Source organism: Scyliorhinus canicula, chromosome 7 (genome assembly GCF_902713615.1).
Source record: "Scyliorhinus canicula chromosome 7, sScyCan1.1, whole genome shotgun sequence".
Lineage (NCBI taxonomy): Eukaryota > Metazoa > Chordata > Chondrichthyes > Carcharhiniformes > Scyliorhinidae > Scyliorhinus > Scyliorhinus canicula.
In genome coordinates this window covers 9,642,317-9,662,380 of record NC_052152.1, presented here as the reverse complement: position 1 = coordinate 9,662,380, position 20,064 = coordinate 9,642,317, and the positions used below count along the sequence as shown (strand labels likewise).

The following is a 20,064-nucleotide window of genomic DNA, read 5'->3' as shown; positions in this document are numbered from 1 at the left end:
ACACCACATCAACTGCTTTACCCTCATCCACCTGTTTGGTCACCTTCTCAAAGAACTCAATAAGGTTTGTGAGGCACGACCTACCCTTCACAAAACCATGTTGACTATCTCTGATCAAAATATTCCTTTCCAGATGACTATACATCCGATCACTTATAAACCTTTCCAAGAGTTTGCCCACAACAGGAGTAAGGCTCACTGGCCTATAGTTACCGGGGTTGTCTCTACTCCCCTTCTTGAACAAGGGGACAACATTTGCTATCCTCCAGTCTTCTGGCACTATTCCTGTAGACAATGACGACATAAAAATCAAAGCCAAAGGCTCAGCAATCTCCTCCCTAGCTTCCCAGAGAATCCTAGGATAAACCCCATCCTGCCCAGGGGACTTATCTATTTTAACACTTTCCAGAATCGCTAACACCTCCTCCTTATGAACCTGAAGCCCTTCTAGTCTAGTAGCCTGTATCTCAGTATTCTCCTCGACAACATTGTCTTTTTCCTGTGTGAATACTGATGAAAGATACTCATTTAGCACCTCTCCTATCTCCTCGGACTCCACGCACAACTTCCCACTACTGTCTTTGACTGGCCTTACTCTTACCCTAGTCATTCTTTTATTCCTGACATATCTATAGAAAGCTTTAGGGTTATCCTTCATCCTATCTACCAAAGACTTTTCATGTCCCCTCCTGGCTCTTCGTAGCTCTCTCTTTAGATCCTTCCTAGCTAACTTGTAACTCTCAAGCGCCCTAACTGAATCTTCACGTCTCATCATTACATAAGCCTCCTTCTTCCTCTTGACAAGTGTTTCAAATGCTTTAGTAAACCATGGTTCCTCGCTCGACCACGTCCTCCCTGCCCGACAGGAACATACTTATCAAGGACACGCAGTAGCTGTTCCTTGAACATGCTCCACATTTCCATTGTGCCCATCCCCCCTCATCCTTCTAAATTCCAACGAGTACAGTCCCAGTCTACTCAACCTCTAGCAATGAAGGACAAAATTCCATTTGCCTTCTTAATCACCTGTTGCACCTGTAAACCAACTTTTTGCGACTCATGCACTAGCACAACCAGGTCTCTCTGCACTGCGGCATGTTTTAATATTTTATCATTTAAATAATAATCCCTTTTGCTGTTATTCCTACCAAAATGGTTAACCTCACATTTGTCAACATTGTATTCCATCTGCCAGACCCTAGCCCATTCACTTAACCTATCCAAATCCCTCTACAGACTTCCGGTATCCTCTGCACTTTTTGCTTTACCACTCATCTTAGTGTCGTCTGCAAACTTGGACACATTGCACTTGGTCCCCAACTCCAAATCATCTATGTAAATTGTGAACAATTGTGGGCCCAACACTGATCCCCAAGGGACACCACTAGCTACTGATTGCCAACTAGAGAAACACCCAATAATCCCCACTCTTTGATTTCTATTAATTAACCAATCCTCTATCCATGCTACTACCTTACCCTTAATGCCATGCATCTTTATCTTATGCTGCAACCTGTTGTGCGGCACCTTGTCAAAGGCTTTCTGGAAATCCAGATATACATCCATTGGCTCCCCATTATCTACCGCACTGGTAATGTCCTCAAAAAATTCCACTAAATTAGTTAGGCACGACCTGCCCTTTCTGAACCCATGCTGCGTCTGCCCAATGGGACAATTTCCATCCAGATACCTTGCTATTTCTTTCTTGATGGTAGATTCCAGCATCTTTCCTACTACCGAAGTTAAGCTCACTGTCCTATAATTACCCGCTTTCTGTCTACCTCCTTTTTTAAACAGTGGTGTCACGTTTGCCAATTTCCAATCTGCCGGGACCACCCCAGAGTCTAGTGAATTTTGGTAAATTATCACGAGTGCATTTGCAATTTCTCGAGCCATCTCTATTAGCACTCTGGGATACATTCCATCAGGGCCAGGAGACTTGTCTACCTTTAACCCGATAAGCTTGCCCATCACTCCCTCCTTAGTGATAGCAATCATCTCAAGGTCCTCACCTGTCATAGCCTGATTTCTATCAGTCGCTGGCATGTTATTTGTGTCTTCCACTGTGAAGAGTGACCCAAAAGACTTGCTCAGTTCCTCAGCTATTTCCTCATGCCCCATTATTAAATCTCCCTTCTCATCCTCCAAAGGACCAATATTTACCTTAGCCACTCTTTTTTGTTTCATATATTTGTCGAAACTTTTACTACCTTGCTGGAATTAAGTCTGAAATTAAAACATCTACTTTTTAGTGGCAGACAACTTCTTCCACAGCTTTGAGGTCAGTCGATGTCGCTCTCACATTCTTGTGCACCCCTCGTAACGTGTCCTTTACGCCCCTCTGCAAGACTGGAGATTCACAGCAACCTCAATTTACCCTAATTGCCCACATGGCCTTGGAAGCTCCCCGATAACCCCGAGTCACATTCATCAATAGAAAAGGATTCCAACTCTTTGAACATGCAGCTCGTTATGTTCATCCCAGAAAACAAATTCTGCATGTTTGCGCTTGGATCCCAGGGAGCTCTCACAATGCCTGCTTTCTAACAAACTGCGAGGTGTCACAGGTTGAGAGGAATTGATGACAAATTAGGGTTAGGGTGGTTATGCTTCAATTGTACAGGGCATTGGTGAGACCACATCTGGAATATTGTATACAGTATTGGTCAACTTATTTAAGAAAAGATGTAAATGCATTGGTAGCAGTTCAGAGAAGATTTATCAAACTAATTCTAGGAATGGGCGGGTGGTCTTATGAGGAAAGGTTAGAGAGGTTAGGTTTATCCACTGGAGTTTAGAAGAGTGGTGACTTGATGAAAACCTTCAATATCCTGTGGGGTATTGACAGAGTGGATGTGGAAAGGATGTTTCCTCTTGTTGGAGAATCTAGAACTAGCGGTCCTGTTCAAAAAGGGGCTGCTCATTTAAGAGAGTTACTTTTCTCTCAGTGGGTCGTAAGTCTCTGGTTCTCTTCCTCAAAAGGCAGTGTAAGGAGAGTCTTTGAACATTTTTTAAGGCTGAGCTTGATTAACAAGGGGTGAAAGGTTAACGAGGATAGGCAGAAATATGGGGTTGAAGTTACAATCAGATCAGCCATAATCTTATTGAATGATGGAGCAGACGTACTCCTGCTACTAATTCACATGCTTATGTGTTTTTGAAGGTTCTTGGCAATTGCAGGGCTGGCTCCTTAGGGACTGAAGTCTTGGCTGATGGCTCTAGCTTGTGGCCTGCAATGTGCAATTGCTGAAAGTTGCAAAGATGCATTTGCGTCCACCACATCCATGACTGAGCGGACGATGAATCCAGATGGGGCTCTCCAACATTGCCAATGGTCTGGATCATCATCATCTGTGGAGCACTGCACAACCTAGCCTAGCGCTAACAAGGGCCTTGGCTGAGGGCAAGGTGGAGGAGTTTGGTGCATCCTCGGATGATGAAGGGGATACACAGCTGACAAGGGCCAGCATGTCACTGCGCCACACGCAGAGGCCAGAGCTGGCATACAACCTGTCAATCTAGTACCCACCAGATTCCAGGCAGAGTAAGGTGCCAACACATTTCTTTAACGTTTTGGTTTTCTCTGCTGGCTGGAAGGCCCAACATGTTTTTAGTTAGACATTATCTTCCTCTAATGTACCTTGATTTATGATAGCTAAATTAAACTGCACTAGTTACCGCCTGCCCTGCTGGTGGCTTGATCTTTTGAATGTGCCAAACCATACAAAAATACAGAGCCCTGGCATTAAATGTGCATGTTAGAACCTGCACAACATTCCATTCTTCCACAATCTTGGGCACCCGTGTTACAGCACCCTGGCCCAATGCATGATCAATTCCAGCCCTACTTGACCCGAGTTGCAACAAGGTTGAAATTAACTTTTTATCAAAATGCCTAAGGTCTTCAGCTGCAACAGTCAGCAGGTTTGTTAATTTAACCACAATTAACTTTTTATTAACAGTAACTATAATTAGATAGGCAACAAACACAACTGATTAACTACCATCTAATCTAACCCGTCCCGCCCTCCACCCACATACAAATGATGAAAGTTAGTTGTTTCTAACGGTCATCATTAGCGTGTGTGTGTGTGCGCACGCGTGCTGTTATCTTTTCTTTCAGCTTGTAAAGGTTTTCACTGCAGACTAACAGAAATAGCAGGCAGCCAGCATTAGAGAGAGAGAAAATAGAGAGAGAAAAGAGAGAGAGGGAAAGAGAAAGAGAGAAAGAAAAGAAAGAGAGGGAGAACAAGAGCGAGGGAAAGAGAGAGAGAGAGAGAAAGAGAGAGAAAAGAGAGAGAAAGAGAGAGAGAGAACGAGAGAGAGAGAACGAGAGAGAGAGAACGAGAGAACGAGAACGAGAGAGAACGAGAGAGAGAGAGATTCTTCTTCTTTCAGCGCCCAGAAACTTCTGCCTTCACACAGTAGATAGCAGAGCAGAGGGAGAGCTGCTTCCACCTGGAGAACCCAGTGGCTTCTCCTCAATGACGGATCACAGTCTCACACTATTGCTAAGGCCATCCAGGACTGAGACTTACTGGGGTCTCTGTGATTGTAGGCTGTGCAGTGGTTGTACCTGAGGAACTCGTAGGGCAGATGAGGCACTCTCGTGTGTGCACTACAATGTGATCTCAAAATTCTTTTGATTGGCTTAGTTTCTATTTATTTTATTGTTTTTGATCCATGGATCGTTAATGGAGACACACCTTTAAGTCGAGCAGAGGAAGTACAGAAAGTGCCAAAAAGTACACTGCGTTGTAAAGTTTTGTACTTTGGGCAGAAGAACTCAGACTTTATGGCTCACAAGGTATTTGAGGGATTTGTTTCAATTGGTTGGCTGGTGATCAATTGATTGGCCAAGGACAGTATTCTGCCCGGCAACTGTCAGCCATTGGTTCCTGTCAGGTGGCGTTTTTCGGAGAGGACAGAGGAGAAGCCACTGGGTTCTCCAGGTGGTTTCAGGGCAAGCAGGAGATGCAATGATCGCGATGAACACATTTGCAAAGCTTAGAAGGTGGTGAGCTGCAAGTAATGGTTTGCATCATGTTTGGCCAGGCATCACACTCGCAATTGATGGTAAGTGTTTAGTCTAGTGCATGTGGGTTTATTGATTAATCACTGTCCATAATCTGGGAGTTCATTATTGGACTCTTCACAGAAGAATGTGCAATTAACAGATTCAGCGGAAGTCTATCCACACACAACACAGCAGGAATGGAAGAAACTACTTGGCTTAGGGACTTTGCATTCACTAAATAATTTTAAAATCAGACTCTGATGGGAGCACACATTCCAAACTCTTTAATTTCCACACCCTTTGAAGCAACTAGCAGCAAAATGGAATCCAGTAGACTTCCAAACAGTTCAAGCGAACTTTTATTTCCAATGCCAAAACTAATGGTTGTACACCTATGCACCTTCAACACCTCCGAATCGTTCGTTGCCTCCTGCTATATCTAGCTGCAGCTGAATATTCACAGCACAGATGGAGGCAGCCTCATAGAATTTACAGTGCAGGAGACGGCCATTCGTCCCATCGAGTCTGCACCAGCCCTTGGAAAGAGCATCCTACCCAGGCCGACATCTCCACCCCATCCCCACATCTCCACCCCATCCCCGTAACCGCACCTAACCTTTTTTGGACACTAAGGGCAATTTATCATGGCCAATCCACCTAATCTGCGGATCTTTGAACTGTGGGGGGACACCGACACAGACACGGGAAGACCGTGAAGACTCCGCACAGACAGTGACCCAAGCCGCAAATCAAACCTGGGACCCTGGAGCTGTAAAGTAACTGTGCTGACTGCTATGCCTTGTTGATGGAGAGGGCTCTGCCAGGTGTCTGTATAGCCCAAAGCCTACAGCATCCCAGCTGCTTTGGGTCTCCTGCTCAGATGCAAGTATACCCTCCATGGCCCAACATGCTAGAGGCGAGGTGATCACTGGCAGAGGGGAGGCAGAGCTGCCGAGCACTCTTGGAATGTCCTGTGATGAGGCTCCCAGGGTACCTGGCTAGCACACCTCTTCCCTGTGGGTACTCGATGGCACCTCCCTACTCCTTGATGCATACTTAGTCCTGTGAGGAGACGGGGCACCTGATGGGAGCTTGAGGTGTCCCCCTTCCCCTGTTGCACTGCGTTAATGCAGAGAGCAAACAAGTGCAGGTCCAAATGCGTTCTGCTGGACCTGGGTCTCCAAGGCAGCTGCAAACTTTTCCATCAAGGCAGCGACGTGTTCGCTTGCTGAGCCCAATACAGCCGACAGAACATGGATAGACTCCTCCTGCCTTCAGTCCAGTCTGCGCATGGCATCTGCCCGTCTCTGGATCTCCAACAGGTCTCTTACGGCCTTCTTCAAAGGCTTGTCATCGGCAAGGGCTCACCAGGGGCCTGGTTTCCAGCAGTTCTCCAAGTGTCAGAGGCTTCAGCTGTCACTGGTTCCGCCTGCTGTGGACCAGTATCAGTGATGCACTCACCAGGTTGTGACCTTGAGCCTACTCTGGAACTTGGACCCAATGAGGTGACTATCTTGGCTGGTGGAGCATGCAGATGAACACCATGATGGTGTATCCTAGGAGGATTTCTGAGGCATTCCCCTCCGAAGCCGGTTTGGGCTGGGTCTGGGGCTATGTCTGGTCTGGGCTGCTGTCTTCCCCCATTTCTTGCTAGTACCTGGAATGGAGCTGGGAAAGATTTAGTGACTGACTTAATGAAATACATCTCTCAGTGGGCACAGCTGACAACCGTAAACCAGAGGCATTTTACACTGGATGCCTGTGGGGTGTCCCATCTCACCCTCAGCATAGGTATGGTCATGCTACTCCCAGGCTAACCTGGAGGCCATCTCCTCGAAAGGGATGAGGACTCTAATGTCTGAAATTCCACCTCCAGTCTGGGAGCACTGGGGTTTGTTTTCTCCTGCAGAAAGACAGAACGATTGATTTGTCACACTCAGCTTGCATGAGCCATTCAAGAGCATGCATGCCGACATCAGTTGCTGAGCCCCCTCCAGTAAGTGGTTAAGACATCAACTTTCCTGCAACTGATGAGAGACTGAGAGCTTGAAGTGATTGGCACACATTCAGTGCAGATGTTCCATCTGCAGCAACCTAAACTCCTGTGTGAAATCCCTGTACACTCTCCGTCTTAGAAGTGCATACCCTTCTGAGTGTCAGTTTGCAAGCAAGTAGATGGTGCACTTATCCTAGTGGAGGAAGCAGATCATTCATCCTTTTCCGGGACCGCCTGGCGTTGCTGTACTAAATCGAATGGACGCTAACGTCCACTGCGACCTCAGTCAGGCTGCCGTGATCAGACAGGAAGGCCTCTCAGAGAAACAGCAGCTCCCATCCTTCCTGGGCAGCCTGGAGGAGAGTTTCCGCCTGGCAGGCTTTACAGAACCATGGGGCCACATACGGTTTTCGTCTCCAGGATAATGAAAAAAGCAGCTCATGGTGCCGAGGGTAATGTATTAACATAGAATTCCTACAGTGCCCAGAAGGAGGCCCTTCGGCCCATCTAGTCGGCACTGATCCTTTGAAAGAGCACCTTACCTAGGCCCACTGCCCTGTCCTTTCCCGTAACTCCACCTAACCTGAGCATCTTTGAACACTGAGGGGCAATTTTAGCATGGCCAATCCAACTAACCTGCACATCTTTGGACTGTGGGAGGAAACCGGAGCACCCGGAAGAAACTCACGCACACACGGGGAGAAAGTGAAAACTCCACACAGTCACCCGAGGCCAGAACAGAACCCGGGTCCCTGGCGCTGTGAAGCAGCAGTGCTAACCATCTCAGGTCATAAATGATCGACCCATTATCCTGAGGCTGTGTCCCATGTTTTCGATTTCCCCGACCAGCTGAAACAATCTCTTGGATGTCTACCCCAGCAAGCCCCTTCAGAATTTGATGGGTTTCAACGAAAGCACCTCTCATTCTTCATTCAGAGAACGCACGCACAATTTACTCAGTCTCTCATCATAGGATGCCCCCTCATTCCAGGGACAAATCTGGTGAACCTCCAGTATAATTCAACTTTTTTCCGTATTTATCAACTTTTTGGTGGCCCTTTGCTGGCTTCGAAAATTCCCAATTACACACAGTAACTACACTCAGTCCTGTGGAGTCTTATCTCCTTGCATCCTCTTGCTCCACAAGGTCACAAGGAAGCTACTGTGAAGAGCTGTGCAGACTGTGACAGATCATTCCGACTTCATTGACAAAGCTTTATTGATTTAACTGGGCAGAGATAAAATGATGCAAAACTATAAACCTTTCAGCAGCACGACATCTTACATAAATTGTTGAGGGGGTGGCACGGTAGCACAATGGTTAGCACTGTTGAACAGCGCCAGGGTCCCAGGTTCGATTCCCGGCTTGGGTTATTGCCTGTGCGGAGTCTGCACGTTATCCCTGTGACTGCATGGGTTTCATCCGGGTGCTCCGGTTTCCTCCCACAAGTCCCGAAAGACGTGCTTGTTAGGTGAATTGGACATTCTGAATTCTCCCTCTTTGTATCCTAACAGGTGCGTGGCGACCAGTGGGTTTTCACAGTAACTTCATTGCAGTGCTAATGTAAGCCTACTTGTGAGAATAATGATTATTATAAAGTATATAATTTCGTAAACGTAGAGACAAAACTGTACACAATATTCGAGATGTGATCTCAACAAAAAACTGTACAATTGTTGCAAGACTTCTTTATTCTTGACCTCCAATCCCCTTGCACCTGCATGTTAACCTTCTGTGCTTCTTGCATGAGCACAACAGTCTCTTTGAACATCAACACTTTCACACCTTTAAAAAAATATTCTGCTTTGCTATTCTTCCGACTAAGGTGAATAACTTCACACTCGCTACATTAGACTCCATCTGCCATCTTGTTCCGCTCTCAGTCACCCAGTCTATAAATCTTTGCAGCCTCTTGTGTGACCGACCCACTGCTTACTTTTCCACCTAGTTTTGCAGTATTAGCAAACGTAGATACATTACACACCGTCTCTTTGTCGAAGTAATCAATATAAAGATCCTTGCGGCACACCACTATTCACTACCTGCCAATTTGAAAAAGCCCCTTCTTTTTACCCACTAAAGTTAATCAATTCTCTATCCATGCTAATATATCATCCTAACAGCAAGAGCACCTATCTTGCTTGTGGCACCTTACTGAAAGGCCTTTAGAAATCCAAGGACACGTCATCTCCTGGTTCGCCTTTATCTACCTTACTAGTTACATCCGCAAAAACTCCAATGTGTCAAACAGAATTTCCCTCGAGTAAAACCATGTCAACTTGTTCCAATCATACTGTGCTTTCCCGAGGGCATTAAAAATTCCTTAAGAATAAATTCCTGCATATTCCCAACATCTAATGTTCGGCTAACTGGGGAATAGTTCACTGTTTTCTCTCTCCCCCCTTTCTTGAAAAGGAGTGCAACATTTGCTAACTTCCAATTTGATGGGACCATTCCAGACTCAAAGGAATTTTGGAAGTGCATAACTGGCACATCAACTATCTCTACAGCTATCTCTTGCACAGCTCTAGGGTTCCCGGGGGATTTGTTAGATTTTAGTCCCTTGAAATTTCCTAATACTTTTTTCTGCTGATAGGATTTTCCTTAACTTCCTCAATCACGTTAGCATTGTTGCCTACGGCGCTGAGGACCCATGTTCGAATCCCGGCCCTGGGTCACTGTCCGTGTGGAGTTTGCACATTCTCCCCGTGTCTGCGTGGGTTTCGCCCCCGCAACCCAAAAGATGTGCAGGATAGGTGGATTGGCTACATTAAATTGCCCCTTAATTGGAAAAAATAATTGGGTACGCTAAATTTATTTATTTTTTTTTTTAAACTTCCTCAATCATTTCAGCCCCTGGCTCACCAAAACTTGTGTGTTCCATTGTGAAGACAGACACAAAATATTTGTTCAAGCCTGTGTCATTTCCTCATTCCCCGTGTTAATTTCTCCTGCCTCTGCTTTAAGGGACCAATAGTTACTTTAGTGACATTTTTTTCTATACTTGTATAAATTCTCACAATCTGTTTTCCATTTCTGGATAGTTCACTCCCATTCAACTTTTTGCCCCATTTATACACATTTTGGTGGCCCTTTGCTGGCTTCGAAAATTCCCAATTACACACAGTAACTACACTCAGTCCTGTGTAGTCTTATCTCCATGCATCCTCTTGCTCCACAAGGTCACACGGAAGCTACTGTGAAGAGCAGTGCAGACTGTGACAGATCATTCCGACTTCATTGACAAAGCTTTATTGATTAAACTGGGCAGAGATAAAAAGATGCAAAACTGCAACCTTTCAGCAGCATGACGCCTGACATAAATTGATGAGTTAGAATCAATTTTGACTTGGTCCATCGATTCCAGATCTTTCTCTCTTTTAACTATAATATTATACAATCTCACTGTATGTAAAGAAGCCATCATGCCTCTGCCATGATGGCTTCAATTAATCCCAATCTCTTACATTTTCCCTACAGTCCTGAAAATGTTTCCATTTCAAGTATATGTCCACTTTTCTATTGAATCTGCTTCCAATTTTAGGAAGTGCATTCCAGATCATTATAACACCTAGTCTCGGATTCTTTTGCCAATTATCTTAAATCTCAGCCTTTTAGCTAAGAATAAGTGTAGTAGCCTTGTGGCTCAGATCTGGTATGTCTCTCTTGCGGGGACCATGAATTGGATTCAGCTTTGAATTTGAATTGGTTTTTGGAGCAGGCAAGGAGCTGGATTAGGGGTTCGCCCCTGACCACACTCTGAGCCCTGGCTTTGTAACTCAGAAAAAGTAAATCTGTTTGTTCTGGTAACCAATTATCTCATCAACAAACATAGTTACTCTCTATCTACTCCTTTAGCACAGAGCTAAATCGCTAACTTTGAAAGCAGAACAAGGCAGGCCAGCAGCACGGTTCAATTCCCGCATCAGCCTCCCCGAACAGGCGCCGGAATGTGGCAACTAGGGGCTTTTCACAGTAACCTCATTTGAAGCCTACTTGTGAATAAGCGATTTTCATTTAATTTGATTTCACTTCAAATCCTTACATAACCGCGAACAACTCTGCTAAATGTCCTCCTGGACTTCTCTGTTCCAATGGGAAAAAATCCACCTTCTCCCGTCATTGCACCTAACCAAAGTCCCTCATCTCTGGTACCATCTAGTAAATCTCTTCATCCTCCCATTGATCTCAATGTATTTCCAAAGTGTGGTGTCCAGAACTGGTTGCAATTCTCCAGCTGAAACAGGGGCTGGTTTAGCTCACAAGGCTAAATCGCTGGCTTTTAAAGCAGACCAAGCAGGCTAGCAGCACGGTTCGATTACCGTACCAGCCTCCCCGGATAGGCGCCGGAATGTGGCGACTAGGGGCTTTTCACAGTAACTTCATTGAAGCCTACTCGTGACAATAAGCGATTTTCATTCATTTTCATTTCACATCAGTGATGTGTAAAATTTAGCACAACTTTCTTCCTCGTGCTCTTTCCCTCTACTTACAAAGTCTTGTGTGCCTTTATTATACATCCAAGGCTCTGTGTGAAGCAGTTGCTGGAGGCAGATGGTGAAGACAAGACAATGATACAACAATAGGCTCATGCAAACTGATCTCAAGGAAGAAAAATAATCATTGTTTCAAATTAGCACATGGCTATTTTCTCACTTGTATTTTAGCAGAACACAATGAATGTATGGTATACGATCAAAATTCCTCTACAATATGAGCAAGGAGCATTCAACAGTATAATTATAGGTTTTAACCTTCCAAAACTCAAAGGTATCTGGACTGCACATGTTTTGGACTGTCTGATACCATAGCAAAGTGCCAGTGGTTACCAGTCCATCAACAGTAATGGAAGAAGTGAAGTTTAAGAATATCCCGAAAGGAGCATACAGCTTGTCCCCCAACGGCATATTGATATCAATGCATTAAACAGACATAACAATCATAATACAAATGTCACCAGTGCTCAATGGAAGAAAGCAAAAAGGGCAAATCACCATGAGTGAGCGCAAGATAGAAAAACTTCAAATGAAAAGAACAATCTTTTTTAAAATTTCAAATATCTGTGCTCATGATGCCAAAGGGGATAGCGCGAAGGAAATGGAGCCTGGCTATTGTTAGCAAACACTGTGGCCATCGTGAATCTTGAGGTCAGGTACAGCAAGGTTGGATGAACAATGCTCTACATTGCTGCGCAATATCAATCAAGTTATCAATTCTATAGCATCTTTAACCAAGTAATGGGTGGCACGGTAGCACAGTGGATAGCACTGTTGTTTCACAGCGCCAGGGTCCCAGGTTCGATTTCCGGCTTGTGTCACTGTCCGTGCATAGTCTGCACGTTCTCCCCGTGTCTGCGTGGGTTTCCTCCGGGTGCTCCGGTTTCCTCCCACAAGTCCCGAAAGATGTGCTTGTGAGGTGAATTGGACATTCCGAATTCTCCCTCGAACAGGTGCCAGAGTGTGACGACTAGGGGATTTTCACAGTAACTTTACTGCAGCGTTAATGTAAGCCTACTTGTGACAATAATAAAGATTATTATTATGAGACCCAGCCTCAAAAAACACCTTTCACACAGCAGCCTCCTTGATGGAGGGAGGTCCACCATTCTCTGCACAAACAGGTGCAGGTTTTGCTCTGGGCTCCTGCTTACTGGGAGCAGAGCTGCAAAATTAACTAAACTATCTTCAAATAGACCCTTAATTTAATTTATTGAATATGTTTCATTTCCTCAGTGTGAAAGGATACAAGGCCACAGAGGTGAATGATTCACCTGCCCCAGCTGCAATTAGATTTGCAGCCATACTTTTTATGATTATAGCATATCTGGAGATGAACTGCTTCTTGATTCACAGAGTTCATCGATCATTTACCCTGCTCATCATCATCCTTTACTTTTGACAGTCACATTTCTTTCTCTAGTTCCCCCCCCTCCCTTTCAGCAATACTGGTGAACTGAACAACAAACATTTTTTCTTTACTCGGTGTCAGCCATAGCTCAAGAGTCAGATGATGACTGGATTATGTTATACCCCACTGACAGAGTGGAAAGACACATGGGAGACATTTGACCGAGGCCCTGTATGCCCTAAAAAAGGGGTGCAACAGGTTTCAAGCCAGCATTTTTTTAAAAAGCAAGCATCCGGGCCAAATGATATTCCAAAACCAAGATCAGAAAACAAATTACCTCGTCATTATCACATTAATACTAGTGGGTCTCATGTGCAAATTACCTTTTGTGTTTTCTATACTACAACATTGACTACATTTCAAAAGGACTTGTAAAGTGCTTCGGGATGTTGTTAAAGGTTGTTAGAGGCACTTAGCTCCCTCTTTCATTCAGATGCTGAATCCCCATTGTTGTGCACCTCCAGCAACTTTTGTTTCACAATGATTACATTTGTGAACTCAATCAGGCAAATCGAATATAACTAGCTCCAACTAATTAGTAGTGATTTATTAGCATTTTAACCTCTCTCTGTCATGACCTGTAACATTTGTGGGCAGCACGGTAGCATGGTGGTTAGCATAAATGCTTCACAGCTCCAGGGTCCCAGGTTCGATTCCCGGCTGGGTCACTGTCTGTGCTGAGTCTGCACGTCCTCCCCGTGTGTGCGTGGGTTTCCTCCGGGTGCTCCGGTTTCCACCCACAGTCCAAAGATGTGTGGGTTAGGTGGATTGGCCATGCTAAATTGCCCGTAGTGTCCTAAAAAAGTAAGGTTAAGGGGGGGGGGGTTGTTGGGTTACGGGTATAGGGTGGATCCGTGGGTTTGAGTAGGGTGATCATTGCTCGGCACAACATCGAGGGCCGAAGGGCCTGGTCTGTGCTGTACTGTTCTATGTTCTATGTTCTATTTCAGACCCAGTTAAAAATCAATCATCAACTTGTCTCAGTAATGATGACCATGAACTTATCAGCAATTTTTGTAAAGACCCATCTCTTTCAGGGAAGGAAATCTGCCATCCTTACCCCAGTCTGGCCTACATGTGCTCCAGACCAACACACACAATGTGGTTGCTCCTTCATCAGTGCTCCGAAAGCTAGTGCTTCGAAACAAATCTGTTGGACTTTAACCTGGTGTTGCAAGACCTCTTACTGTGCTCACCCCAGTCCAATGCCGGCATCTCCACATCAAGTCTAAAACATGACCAACTCTGAGTGAATACATTTCTTATTGACTTCTGTCTGCTGGCTGTAAGGACCTTGTGCTGGGGAGGGTGTACAGTTGAGATGCAGAGGAGACTGTGGAAACAAATGGCATACTCCTGCCATATGGGACACTCTTTTGAGGTTGGGGCTGAGGCATGCCATTGGGGTAAGGGCAGAGGGTGTTTGCCTTTGCTTTTGAGTCCATTTGTATGTATCAGGAGTGCCTGATGCTGCGGGGAGGGAATCAGTGCACGAGTTCCCAGACGTCAGAGAGGTGCGGCTGATTGTAACTGCTGGACTTCATTCCAGTATTCTGAGGAGAGACCTGAAACCGGGACAAGAGCTGGATGCTGCCAGATGCAAGGGAACGGTTGCCAGTGTAAGGTAAGCGCTGGGATGGGGCATGGCAGAGGGGCCAGAGAGGGAGAGGAGGGCTTCCCAAACAGAAGCTGGGTATTGAGAGGGAGAGGGAAGTTAAAAGAGACCCAAGGATTTCTCTTGGGGTCTTGAAAACCATTCCAGCTGCTTGTGGCTCCCAAGGAACCGACCTCGATTAGGCTTCCCACGGAATTCCGGTTAACATGGCATCATTGGGCCACAACCTTTGCTTTTCAATTAGGCCCCAGTCTGCCTGTAGAAGAATCTTGGGTGTCAGCAAAGGGGAATAGAAATGTTGTGAGACTGTCAAGATGATTTCCAATTTTAGCCACTCCCACTCGTATTCCCATTAGGCAGAGAACTGAATGGGTTAAATTAACACACAGGGGTCCAAAATGAAAAATGCTCTATCCTCAGCACCAAAATCCTACAGGTTGGAGGGTAGCTAATAAAACTATTCCAAAAGGCAGGTAGAGAGAAAACAGGGAACTACAGACCAGTGACCCTAACGTGGGAAGTTGCTAGAGTCCATCATCAAAGATTTTGTTGCACAGCATTCGGAAAGCAGTGGTATAATCAAAGTCAGCATGGATTAACGAAAGGCAAATATTGCTTGACAAATCTACCAGAATTTTCTGAAGATGTAACTAGGAGAGTTGACCAGGGAGAACCGGTGGATGTGGTTTATTTAGACTTTCAGAAGGTTTTCAATGAGGTCTCACATAGTAGATTTCTTGTAAAGTTAAAGCTCATGGGATTATGGGTAGTGTCTTGAGATGGACAGAAAGCTGGTTAGCAGACAGGAAGCAAAAAGTTGGAATAAATGGGTCTTTTTCTGATTGGCACAAAGTGACTAGTGGGATACCGCAGGAATCTATGCTAGGACCCCAACAGTTCATGGTATATCTTAATGATTTGGACGAAGGAAGTAAATGTATTATCCCAAATTTGAAGGTGATACATAGTTGTTTGGGAGCATGAGTTGTGAGGAGAATGCAGAGATGCTTCAGCGGGATTTGGACAGGCCGAGTGAGTGGGCATATGCATGGCAAATGCAGTATAATGTGAATAAATGTGAGGTTATCTGCTTCAGTAGCAAAAATAAGGCAGATTATTTGAATGAGAGGTGGATACTCAGTGAGATATTGGTGTCCTTGCGCATCAGTCGCTGAAAGCAAGCGTGCAAATACAGCAGGCAGGAAGAAGGCAAATGGGTATGTTGGGCTTCATGGCGAGATGATTTGAGTACAAGAATAGAAATGTTTACTGCAATTGTATCGGGCATTGGTGAGGCCACACCTGGAGTATTGTGTGCAGTTTTGGTGTCCTTATCTGAGGAAGGATGTTCTTGCTACGGAGGGAGTGCAGCAAAGGTTTACCAGGCTGATTCCTGGGGTGGCGGGACTGTCATATGAGGAGAGACTATGTCAGTTAGGATTATATTCATTGGAGTTTAGAAGAGTGAGAGGGGATCTCAAAGAAACTTACAAAATTATATCAGGATTACACAGAGTACATTCAGAAAGAATGTTCCCGGTGGTGGTGGAGCCCAGAACTATCGGTCATAGTTTGAGGATAAGAGGTAAACCTTTTAGGACTGAGCTGGGGAGAAGTTTCTTCACCCAGAGAGTGGTGAATCTGTGGAATTCACAACCACAGAAAGTAGTTGAGGCCAAAATGTTGTGCAATTTCATGAAGGGGTAGATATAGTTCTAGGGGCTAAAGGGATCAAGGGATATGGGAGGGTATTGAACTTGATGATCAACCATGATCATAATGAATGGTGGAGCAGGCTCAAAGGGCCGAGTGGCCTCCTCCTGCTTCTATTTCCTATGTATGTTTCTTTGTAAAATCTCTCAAGAAAAGAGGTTTGCTTTTAAGAGCCTCAGTTTGCTGGGATCCTCTCCTGACCCCTTACCTGCTGATGGCTTGTTCCTCGTCTGTTATACCAGTCTCCCGGAACGCTCGGTTGGATTCCTCTAAACTTAGGGCGATTGCTCTCTGTAGGTCATCTTTGTCATCCCCAGTAAGGTCAATAACATCTGTAATTATCACAAACAAAATCTTTGAATTAGGAACAAATTTATATCTTAAAGAGGGGGGTATTTTGAATGATCAGTGGGTAAAGGTAAAAGGATCACAACTGCATGGATTTCAGCAAAGTGCAAATAGATGGTTGGTGAAATATTCAGATTAGGAAGAAAGGCATTCAATTAGATAATCTGTCCTTCTAAACATGTTTCTTTTTAAATCAAAGGCAAGTTACCTGTAATTTTCACAGAAAATGCAACAAATCTTCAGAATTTGATTACTAAAGCGTCCCAGAAACATTGGTCATTAAAGATTGAATTTGGACCATGCAGGCACTTTAAATGCAAGTAACCTTGGTTGAAATCATAAGAGAATATTTTGGCGCTATATAACACACTGGTGTTAAGGTCTGCTCACTGACGGGGAGCAATTTAAGGCGCATTAAAATGCCAAGAACAGGTACAAAAAATAATGGAAAAATCTAATGGAATGCTGGCTTTTACAGAGGAATAGAATCCAGAGAGATAGAAGTCATGCTTAAGCTGTACAAAACCCTGGTCAAACCTCAGCTGGAGTAGTGCGAGCAGTCCGTAGCACTGCGCCTTTAGAGAAAGCGCAGCTGAGACTTACTAAAATGATGCCTGGACTCCACGTGCTATGTTACCAGGAGAAATGGCACAAGCCAGGGATGTATTCCCTGAAATTTAGACAGTTAAGGGGTGATTTGATTAAAGTGTTTAAGGTACAGCATTCCAGGAAAAATTATTTCTGCTGATTGGCGAGTCTGAGACACAGTTCAAAATTCAAAGCCAGACCTTTACAGGGGTGAAGATAGAAAACACTTCTACATAGACAGGATGATAGAAGTATATGACTCTCTTCACAGAAAGCAATAATACATTTTCAATCATCATCTTCTTGTTGCATTCTTCTGAGCATTGCTGAATCTTCTCTCGCCACTGTTCTGCCTGGCTGTGGCTCAAGAGTTGAAGACCTTCAGAGCTGCATGGCTCTGGCAGTAGAGGGCATTCTAAATGTTTCATCGTTTGGGATGCTTCTCAAAATTCGACTGCATCACCATTTCTGCAAAAAGAAGTTTCCATTTGTCAACACCAGGCCTGAGGCAACTGAGATCCAGCCAAACAGGTCATGTTTCATAGGTTCCTGGTGGGAGGGATCATTCGGCAACTTGCGTTCCTCTGCCTGGGAATGTCTTTACCAATGAGCAAGGTGTCAGCTGGGGGGGGGTTAACGGTTTGAGGACCGGGCAATATATAAGTTGCCCCTTGACTTGAGCTTAAGTTGTTGCTGAAACTATTGATCATGTTGTCCAAAAGGTATTATGGGGCAAACGTGGAGTTAGGTCAGAGCAGCTTTGCACTCATTAAACGACAAAGAAGGCTCACGAGGCTAAATGGTGTAATCTTTAACCGATGTTCCTAAATTGATGAATTAAATGCATCACACAAGCGTACTAGCTCAGGAACGATATCCCTCACAGCAAAGACAACAGCATGAGAATTGTTGACAATACTGGCACCAATATTCGAAGCAATAAGTCGAGTGACAAGTCTGCACTCGCAGTACACATCACTCTGAGAGTAAAGGTTGCCAGAACCTGAAATGAGAAAATACAAGAGATCTGAAATGAGAGAAACCGGAAAAGCTGCAAAGTCCTGCATTTCACTCAAACAAGTTAACACCTTGTGGGATGTTTTACTAGAAGCAGAAACCTCTGTTAAAGGGCACAGGAAAAGGTGGAAACGATAGACACCAAAAAAAGCCAATGACTTGGAAGCGATTCCCTGGAAGGACGGTGATAGCCGATTCAATGGTAACTTCCAAAAGGTATGAAGAATTCACAAAGCTTTTGGAGAAGGTTGAACTAATTATCCCGCGCTTTCAGAGAGCTGGCACAGGCCCAAAGGGCTGAATGGTCCCCTTCTACACTACATGACTCAGGTGAGGGAAAAGCAGGTGGAAGACAAGAATACAGATACAGTTTAATGCGGCCGAGCCATACAGACTGGAAAGTTCCCAGTTTCAATTCCTAATGTGTATAGAATAAGCTGCTGCCTGGTTGGCAGCAACAGGGTTAGAATTGGCCTTCACATGACGTGTTAGGTGGGAAATTTGGCAGGTTTCCCATTTCCAGCTTTATTAGTTACTGCTGGAAAATGTGTTTGGGAACAGGTTTGGACTCCCTGTAATGATGCCATTGCCCAATTCGTCTATTGATAATCATTTCCTGGCTTGCACACAAACATTAGTGGTTTTGCCATTCAAAAGAGTCAAAGCACGGTAGCACAAGTGGATAGCACTGTGGCTTCACAACGCCAGGGTTCCAGGTTTGATTCCCCGCTGGGTCACTGTCTGTGCGGAGTCTGCACTTTCTCCCAGTGTCTGCATGGGTTTCCTCCGGGTGCTCCGGTTTCCTCCCACAGTCCAAATACGTGACAGAAATCTTTGGATCCTCACTGTCTTCGGGTGATGTCCCGGAGGACTGGTGAATAGCCAATGTTGTTCCTTTCTTTAAGAAGGGTAGCAAGGATAACCCAGGGAAGTACAGGCTGGTGAGCCTTACGTCAGTGGTACGGAAATTACTGGAGAGAATTCTCTGAGACAGGATCTACTCCCATTTGGAAGCAAGTGGACGTATTAACGCGAGGCAGCACGGTTTTGTGAAGGGGAGGTCGTGTCTCACTAACTTGATAGAGTTTTTTGAGCAGGTCACAAAGATGATTGATGCAGATAGGGCAGTGGATGTTGTCTATATGGACTTCAGTAAGGCCTTTGACAAGGTCCCTCATGGCAGACTGGTACAAAAGGTGAAGTCACACGGGTTCAGAGGTGAGCTGGCAAGATGGATACAGAACTGGCTAGGTCATAGAAGGCAGAGAGTAACAATGGAAGGGTACTTTTCTGATTGGAAGGCTGTGACTAGTGGTGTTCCACAGGGATCAGTGCTGGGACCTTTACTGTTCGTTGTATAAATAAATGGTTTGGAGGAAAATGTAACTGGTCTGATTATTAAGTTTGCGGAGGACACAAAGGTTGGTGGAATTACGGATAGCGATGAGGACTGTCAGAGGATACAGCAGGATTTAAATCGTTTGGAGAGTTGGGCGGCGAGATGGCAGATGGACTTTAATTTGGACAAATGTCAGGTGATGCATTTTGGAAGGTCTAATACAGGTAGGGAAGATACAGTGAATGGTTGAACCCTCAAGAGTACTGAGAGTCAGAGATCTCGGTGTACAGGTCCACATGTCACTGAAAGGGGCAATACAGGTAGAGAAGGTAGTCAAGAAGGCATATGGCATGCTTGCCTTCATTGGCCGGGGCACTGAGTATAAAAATTGGCAAGTCATGTTGCAGCTGTATAGAACCTTAGTTAGGCCACACTTGGGAGTATAGTGTTCAATTCTGGTCGCCACACTACCAGAAGGATGTGGAGGATTTAGAGAGGGTGCAGAAGAGATTTACCAGGCTGT

The 20,064-nt window shown here is 44.9% G+C and overlaps 1 protein-coding gene across 5 annotated transcripts in view; it reads right to left on the bottom strand.

The window, feature by feature from the left end:
• The window catches only part of usp25 (ubiquitin specific peptidase 25), a 192,908-nt gene that overhangs the window by 134,482 nt on the left and 38,362 nt on the right, over window positions 1-20,064 (bottom strand). For all 5 annotated transcript variants that reach the window (XM_038801374.1, XM_038801375.1, XM_038801376.1 and 2 more), the window contains one exon: window positions 16,458-16,581. In XM_038801374.1, coding sequence (XP_038657302.1) covers window positions 16,458-16,581 — 124 coding nt within the window. The remainder of the gene's footprint in view (window positions 1-16,457; window positions 16,582-20,064) is intronic.